The 8,654-nt window shown below is 50.2% G+C and overlaps 1 protein-coding gene across 2 annotated transcripts in view; it reads right to left on the bottom strand.

Annotated features, from left to right (window-relative positions):
• Positions 1-1,435: 1,435 nt before the first annotated feature.
• Positions 1,436-8,654, bottom strand: part of Rcor1 (REST corepressor 1) — a 63,715-nt gene continuing 56,496 nt past the window's right edge. The window contains exons 12-13 of one of the 2 annotated variants that reach the window (XR_016537614.1): positions 7,505-7,602; positions 1,436-2,805 (exon numbers count right to left, since the gene is read on the bottom strand). Coding sequence is in view for 1 of the 2 variants with exons in the window: in XM_090344873.1 (XP_090200999.1) it covers positions 7,561-7,602 (42 nt within the window). In the remaining variant the exon portion in view is untranslated. Of the gene's footprint in view, positions 7,603-8,654 lie in introns of both variants that reach the window. The other variant, XM_090344873.1, reaches the window with a different exon arrangement.

Below are 8,654 nucleotides of genomic sequence, written 5' to 3'. Positions count from 1 at the left end.
ACCAGCGGCTGCTATAGAATGAAGCCTGGCCTTGCCCCGCTGGTTGGGACTCCTGCATTGTTGATGGGAAGACTTCCCAAGAGAGGCAGCACATCGCTGAGCCTCCTGTGGCCGACTTCATCCTGGCCTAATCCCCACCACACACCTGCTAAGTGCTGCACTGAGCACAGCAGGTGGCCCTCTGGACAGAGTCCCATCAGGTAATCTAAATAGAAGGCCTGCCTAAACAACACCATTGGACAGCCTCAAACGAGAGGCAGGGATGCCCAGGGCACGGCTGGGCGGGGTGGAGGCCATCTACTCCATAAAGCTCAGTCACAAGCGGTGGCAGCATGACAGGAGGAATGCAGATCAGGGACAGAGCAGTCCACGCGGAGACGATTCTCCCAGGAAGGAAGCCGAGCCTCAGCCATGGTTGCCCTGATCCTCGGTCCAAGGCCAGGGCCCCAGTTAAGGGCAGGTTCAGCTGCTGGCATGGCAGCAAGGCCCAGCAGAAGACACTTCAGCTTTCCCCTCGCCTCTTCTTCAGAGCTGGATTGCCTAGATCTCAGCTCCCTCTAAAACGTGGGGCATGCTGACTGAAGAGCAGAGCAGACCAGGCTCAGAGCTTACAGCCAGGGAGCCGGTGTGCTGAAGGGAGAGCTGGTATTTGCTAGTTGTAAGAGCTGGACATGCTAACTGCAAGCAGTGTAAGCTATGAACCCCGAGGGAGGGGGTGATGGGCCAGGAGAGCTGGAGAGACTTCTGTGGGGCAGGATGTGAGGGTCATGAGCTGGAACACTCAGTTTGACGGAGAGGGTGCCAGCGACACAGTCTTGCCATTACAGAAATGAGGGCACCAAGCATGTATCCAGCTTTCTATTCCACAGAAGGGAGCCACACAGGAGCTTTTATGCAAACAACCTGAAGCAGCTAAGGAGGAGCCTTGACAAGCCCAGGCCTAGAGGAGGCCTCTGAGGGCTGCGGCTGTGCTCTTAAAGGAGAGCCTGGGCTTCTGCCACCTCTCTCTGCTTCCTGGCTCATGACACCATGTGTCAGTCTGGCAAGTTCTCCCAAACCAGCAGGGCTGTCAGACCCCGGACGTGAACCCTCCAGAACCATCAGGCATTTGTTCCCACCGGGTCTGGGGGGGATGGGATGCAAGGTAATTTTCAACCAATTTAGCCAATGCTATTTAAAAATACGCAAAAATAATGCTCTATACACAATTACAGTGTAGTTATCACTACCTTTATTCAGCTAAGTACCAAAAGCCACACAGGCAAGGCAACTGCTGTACAGTGGCCCTGCAGGCCACACCCCACCCCTCTGTGTGTGTGCGTGTGGGGGGCAGCGGCACAGCAGTAGAGTCGGGGTGCTGACAGACGCAGATCCAAGGCAAGGGGGCTTCAAAGGCAGAGCTGGAGCTCCATGCAGGGTAAGAGGCATTCGCAAGGCTGAGTGGGATCCACTCCTGATGAGGCCCCCAGGATGGCTTGCAGAGGCCTCTGGACAGCCCTGGCAAGCCAGCCCCACACCACGCCTCACTGTGCCAACAGGCGTGTCTCTGCACAAAATCTGCACAGCTGCTGCAGGCCAGGACTCAAAAACATCTGCTGGATCTAGCTCTGCTTAACCCTGGCTCTGAGGGGCGGGCTTGGCGAGGGAGAATGAACGGGGATGGGATCTACAGAATTTTTTGGGATTTTCCATCCGTAGGGCAGCGTCTGAATGGCTGAGCTCTCTGCTGTCCAGGAACTCAAGAGAGCCATGCCCTGGCCCCACCCTCTGGGAGCTGGTGATTAGCAGTGGGGGAGCCAGGAGTCGCCAGGTACTCTGCGTGGGGCGAAGCCTGCCGGCACCTCATCTCACACAGGGGACAGTCTGGATGAGTGCCACAAGGAGAATCTGGCACAACCTCACTGTAAGCCTGCTCAGAGAAGACGGCACTGCGGAACTACGGGTGGATCTCGCAGCGCCATCAAGGCGGGGACAGAGGAAGCCAGCACACCTGGCCGCAGGGCAGCCTGGGGCAGGACTGGGTGGTCAGCTGGGCTGCACGCCAGGTAGTTTCCTATTTAAAAGAGTCAAATGGCTTGTGGGATCTTCTTCATTTTGTGGGGAGGGGGCTGAACTCAGGGCCTTGCGCCTGTGAGGGGAAGGCGCTCCACCAGCCACACCTCAGCCCATTATTTTGTGAGTTTCTCTATAGAGCTCAGGCTGTCTTAAAGTATGCACCCCACAACGGTCTTGAACTTCTGAGTCTCCTGTCTCACCTCCAAAGGGCTGGCTAAAAGCCACCTCTTTAAAAGTTTTTTTTTTTTTTTTTTTGGGGGGGGGCAGTGCTGCGGCTTGAACTTAGGGCCTGGGCATTGTCCTTGGACTTTCTCAAGGCTAGAGCTCTACCACTTGAGCCATACCACCACTTCCGGCTTTTTCTGAGTATGTGGTACCGAGGAATGGTACCCAGGGCTTTGTGCATGCTAGGCAAGCACTCTACCACTAGACCAAACTCCTGGCCCCTAACCCCTTACTATTAATTTAAAAAGGCTGAATGGCCATGGAATGAAATCAAAGGCATTATAAGCAAAAGAAACCTCCTCCCTCTGTGAGTCTACTTTTAAGTTTACGTATCTGAAGTATTTGTCAACTATAACAATCTGCGAAATCCTCCATTCTAATCCCAGAGAGGAAACTGTGCATACTGGGTCGTTTGTCGGAGACTCGGGCACCAAGGCCAATGTGGTGGGTTACTTCTGACTGCTCAAAGCAACAGTGGAGCTGGGCACTGGGGGCTCAGGAGACTGAGATTGGTTCAAAACCAGCCTAGGAAGAAAAGAGACATGAGACTTTTATCTCCAACTAACTAGCAAAAAGCCAGAAACAGAACTGTGGCTCAACTGGTAGAGTGCTAGTCTTGAGCAAAAAAGCTCTAAGAGTTCGAGGCCCTGAGTTCAAACCCCGGTACTAGCACTTAGTAACAAAAACAAGCTGGGTGCTGGTGGTTTGGGCCTGAAATCTTAGCTCTTCAGGAGGCTGAGATATGACAACCATGAGTTCTAAACCACCTCGGGCACAAAAGGACCTGAGACTCTTCTCTCCAATTGAACTCTATAGAAAATGGGAAGTAGGGATTGGCTCAAGGGTAGGGTGGTAGCCTTGAGCTGAAGAGCTCAGGGACAGCACCCAGGCTGTGAGTTCAAGCCTAACTACCTACCAAACAACAACAAAGCAACAAAGGCAGTAACATGGTCTTTTCACTCCCCTAGTTCAGAGCCCAGCCTGCAGGGTCAGATGAAACCCGGTCAAGCTGGAGAAGGAAAGCTGCCAACACAAAAGGCTCGGCCTGGCCTGTAATCCTAGCTACCCTGAAGGATCAGACCTAAAGATCAAGCCTCAGCAGAAAAAAATCTGTGCAATTTCTATCTCCAATTAACTACCACCACCATTACACACTCCCCCCCCCACCCAATAAAAAGCCAGAAGCTTATGGTTCAAGTGGTGGAGTGTTGTTAGTTTTGAGCACTGGGGACAACACGTATAAACCCCCTTCAATCTTAAAATTTATGAAATTCTGCATCACAACTGATGAAACTAGCAGATCAGTGCACACACAAAAGGCTCGGCTTGGAAGTTAGGCAGGGCGGAAGACTGACTGGAGGCCAAAGCCACCCGTAGCTATGTCTTCAGGGTTTAATTGCTGGGAAGTGGCATAGATCAAAGCCCCAAGACCTACTCAGAAGGGAGAAATGCACTGCACTTTGTATGAGGGTAGAGATGGGTGCAGTTACCGTTTCATTTCACATTTTATTACATCAATGGCTTCAAAATTTTTATTTAACTTCAGCAAATATTGGAAATAGAAAAATGAATTCTGCAGAATTTCACAAATCTTCCAATTTCTACTAACAAATTTATCATTCAATGGCTAAGCAATTATAATGCTATGAACATTCACCACAATGTATGTGCTGAAATACAAAACAGGCAAGAGACAGGAAAATATTACTTACAACAGCATTATTACAACATATTTTCTTTAAAATTCCAAAGTGGATTTTATCACTTCAAAAGATATACAGCATTTCCATTATATTTGCAAACTTAACCTTATACATCTTTTAAAATCTTGAAAAAATGTTAAGCAATCTAAAAAGCACTTAGCAAAGTTGTAAGTCTACATGCTGGAGTACTATCGGCTCCAGTATAAACTTCGCTGTAGAAGGTGACTGTAAACACTCATTATTTTACAACATGCATAGACTATACTGACCTGCCTTCTTCTCAGCTCTATAGCATTCCTGCCATTGTGCTTTACTAGTAAGGAAAAGCCACGGAGACCCGGGAGTGGCAGAAAAAGCACTGCACGAGGTCACTGGATTAGGAGGCTCTGTCTACTTTGAGTAATTGGAGGCAAAGTTTGCTTGATACCAAAAGCTTGAATCCTGGGTCACTACTCATAGAAACAGGTTAGTGGAGAAAGAGGCTCGTGTTGGAGTTGGCTCTGTCTTTTCTTTGCTCACATAAAAGCAGGGATCCAGTTAGTGTAATGCACTGCTTGGCTTATTTTTGGTGTACAATTATACCAATAGTACATCTGATATTCAGAAAGACAAAAATAGGGTATAGTTGAAATTTAAAGTGACAATGAGCACACGGAGTGGTGTGTGATATTTGAGGAAATTTTATATGAACAGAAAGCAACTACTTCATTACTCCAACTCAGCAAGCCTTGGGCTTCTTTTGTGATTACAGGCTTGTGATCCTCAGTGGATCTTACAGATTAAAATCAGTAACTAGCGTGAGGAAGCTGCGTCTCGACAGACTCAAGACAAGGCAGCGGGTGGGCAGCGCTAACCCGGCTTCTGGCCACACAGGCGGCACCTGACTGCGTGCCTCCCCGGGGACTCAGCACAACGAAGGGGGCGCTAACTTCCCAGCAACATTACAGAAGCGACCACTGCTGTGGACCAGCCGATGCGGTATTCAAGTAACAGGTGTTTAAATGGTAAGTGAAAAGAACTTTTACCTAACACTTTACACGTCTACACAAAATTAAATAAAACAAACTTTTAATGCATATGCAATACAATTTATCTTTTAGGGATTCCTAAACTAAAAGTTAACTACTATTTGTGTTCATGATACTATATTCTGCACAATAACTTATACTTAGGGGAGTTTTCCCACAAAAATATATATAATTATGACATTCACATTGATAATTTTAAGAACACAAAGCTTGAGTGACATTCTATCTGGAGCAGTTATCATGTCCCAAATGCACCCTTGCCAACGCACCTAATTCTTGATATGTTAGAGTCTTCACGTACGTAAGACCAGACCGCTCGGCTTTGAAAGCCGAGCAGCTTCTTGCATTATCTCAATGGAAAGACAATGCAATGCAAAGTTTAAAGCACAGTGCTATTTTATTATACATGAGACCACAGCAAAAGCAGCTAGGCAAAGACCACCTTTCCCCTATGTCCAATGAGAATATGTGCCTCTCTCCTGATCAGAGACCAGGGGCACAAGTGCACCAGCGCATGACTCTGCAGGGCAGGAGGCCAATCCGTGCCCGAAACCACACGGGGCGGGGGGACAGGGGCCAGCGCTGCCTCCCAGCCCGCCACGCCTCCCAAGGGCTAGCGTCAATTGGGAGATATTGCCACGAGGGATTACAATGTTAAGAGGCATGGAGAAGAGGCGTAGAGCCTCAGGCAGAGGGAGAATGCCACTGCCTAAGTGCCGGGCACACCTGCGAGCGGGAGCAAGCGCTCAGGAAAGCCAGGTGCTCCCCAGGCTGTGGCAGGGAGCTTGTGCAAACCTGGCCCTCCCACGCCCCCCCTGCAATCCACAGCAGGCAGGGGATCAAAACACAAAGAAAGCAGCTGGCCCAGTGTGACTCTGCTACCTGTTCTCAGGTAGGAGCAGCTGCCAGGCCCTGGCGCCCCGAGCCGCCAGCACGTGCTGAGCAGCAGGCCGGGCCCTGCCGCGCTCCCTCCTAGGCCCTTCCTCCAGACAGCTCGGGAAGAAGGTCCAAGCCTCCAAACCCTACATCTCTACTGAACCTCTTCCTCAAGAAACAAAATCGGTGGACCTAAGGAAAATAGGAAAAAGCAAGGTGCTTGAGACTGAAAACACATCCTTTTCAATTGCATATTTAAAATCTTAAAAAATTGTTTATGCTTTAAAGCATATTTTTGTTTCCTTTTTGGTATTCAAAGCAGAAAAAAATACTATTTAAATGATGCAACAACAAGGCTCCATGTGCACTGAGCGCAGTCTTGACTGGCTGACCACTCTCAAGCCCTAGAGGCAGGCTACAGCCTAGCGAGGGAACAAAACTCTGCAAGGAACTCTGCCTGCTCCTAGCTAGCCATTCCGAAATGCGTTCCAGAGCACTGCGGACTGGTTCTTTCCACTTGGTCACTCCTCTGTCCTGAACTCTGCTGAGAAGAGCGGCATCACGCTGAACACAAATGACATAAAGGACACATGTAGTCACATACAATGGGCTAGGCACACCAAGAAGGTGGGAACAAATGGTGTGTCTTGTAAAAATCCATCTCCAGCTATTCTAACATCCTGCACTAGCCTGAAATTGAAAAGCTCCCCTGTCAGAGCTCCAGCTCTCCCCAGGTCCTGTCTCAGCGATGTCATCTTTGGCAAGCAATAAACATTAAATAAGACACTTGAACAGAAAAGGGATTGATGATATGGTTGCCAAAAGGAGAAGGCACCAATTCCAAATGTACAAGCACCAGGTACAGTGATATGGACCGACTCTCTCCCGGTGGGGTGGTGGCAATGGTGGCTTGGGGAGCAGGGAAAGATGGGGTGCACTCGCCCTGGGATTGCAGTGCTGAAGGGAGAAAGTGCCAAGGTCCACATTCCTGTTAAACTAGTGTCCAAGGACAGTTGATGGGAATGAGCATTTTACCACTGGGGAAGGGAGAAACGGGGGCAGAGTTAGAAGAAGGAGGGGGAAGGGGCCGCCCAGGCTCCAGACTGAAACTCTACACATCGGGGCTGCGGGCTGCATCCGGATGGCTGCGGTGATGGGAAAGGCCTCACGTGAGGAGTCTGCCAATGAATGGTGGATTTCCAAGGAAGCATGATATTACTTAGGTGGCTGCCCCAGAAAAGAATGAGAAACTTTCTAGAAGGCTAGCAGGGTCGGTTCCTCTGAGAATTGCAATGTGCACAAAGTAGAAACCGCAGGCCATGCAGGGACAGAGCGGGGCCTTCCATGATTACTTGTGCTGCTGCTGCTGCTGCTGCTGCTTCGGGCGCTGGCTGGGGAGGTGGGCCCGGAGTCAGGACCGTGTGCAGATGTGGACTCCCAGCGTGGGGGAGAGTGAGATGCAACGGAGCTCTCTGAGAAGTGGTGCCGCCAACATGGAGGAATGAGCAAGGACTTAAGGCAGATGTAGCGCAGGACTGGAAGTGTATGCCTTTTTTGGTTAATAGCTGCTTGTCCACAGAGATGTGATGCAGATGGCTAGGTGACGTCTTGTAATACCTGATTTCCTGGATAGCATCATGGAGTCCATACCAAGTGTTCAGAGCCCTCTGCGCTCACGAGGCAGAGGCGTATCTCACATCAAGGACCGAAGCAGCCTGCAGGAGGAGATGGAAGGGAAGATCAAAGACCAGGGAAACGCCCACTGCTGCCTGGGGCGCTTCACGGGAGGAGAGGGGGCTCGGCAGGCACCAAACCTGCATGGCAGCACCGTGCTTCTTAGGTAGGGTGAGTGGGGCGGGGCAGTCCTGGTGCTTGAACTTGGGGCCTGGGCACTGTTGTTGGACACTTTGCTCAAAGCTAGTGCTCTGCCACTTGAGCCACAGCGTCACTTCCAGCTTCTGTGTATGTGATGCTGAGGAATGAAACCCGGGGCTTCATGCCTGCTAGGCAAGCACTTTACCCCTAGGCCACGCTTCCCGCCCAATGCCTTCCTTCCTTGTGAGGAGGAGGGCAGTGTGCCGCAGTGGGAACTATTCACACTGTCTAGAGCGGTGGTGGCAGCTGGTTCCTCCAGAGCCAGCAGCCATCATTCCTGCCAGGAGACAGAACGTCTAACCTTCAGGACTTCCCCTGGAACCCAACCTCCAGAGGGACATGGCGTCCAACTGCCTGCAGCAGGATCGCACTGAGCCACAATCTCAACAATGCTCAACCGTGAGAGAACCAAAGTAGTTCCACCAGCATTCTCCTTGTTGGCAATACAATCATCATGTAATTTTACAAGAGAATCAATCTCTCCAACCCACGGTCCCATCTACTTCTGCCACTCAAGAGTCATTGGGTATGGTGGGGCATTGGGTATGGTCGGGCACGGGGCAGTACACAACAGTGCACGTCGTCCCCTCCAACCTGTACTGAAGAAAGGGAACAGAGAGGCGGTGCTAGGACAATTAATTTGTCACCGAAGTTAGTTACTAAGGGACATTTAGCACTAGAACAAGAATTACTGCCAAAAGGTAAAAGCACATTTGCTTTCTCCGGCCTCATGCACTCATACAGGCAGTGGAATATTTTTGGGTATCAATGTTTTCCTCCTCTTCTTCCTTTTTTTTGTGGGTCATGGGGCTTGAAGTTAGCCTGGGCTCTTATCAGCTCTGCCCTTGAGCCAAGCACCACTTCCCATTTTCTAGAGGTTAATTGGAGGTAA

This window comes from Megascapheus bottae, chromosome 14 (genome assembly GCF_031878675.1).
Source record: "Megascapheus bottae isolate mThoBot1 chromosome 14, mThoBot2.hap1, whole genome shotgun sequence".
NCBI lineage: Eukaryota > Metazoa > Chordata > Mammalia > Rodentia > Geomyidae > Megascapheus > Megascapheus bottae.
This window is presented reverse-complemented; position numbering and strand designations above follow the sequence as displayed.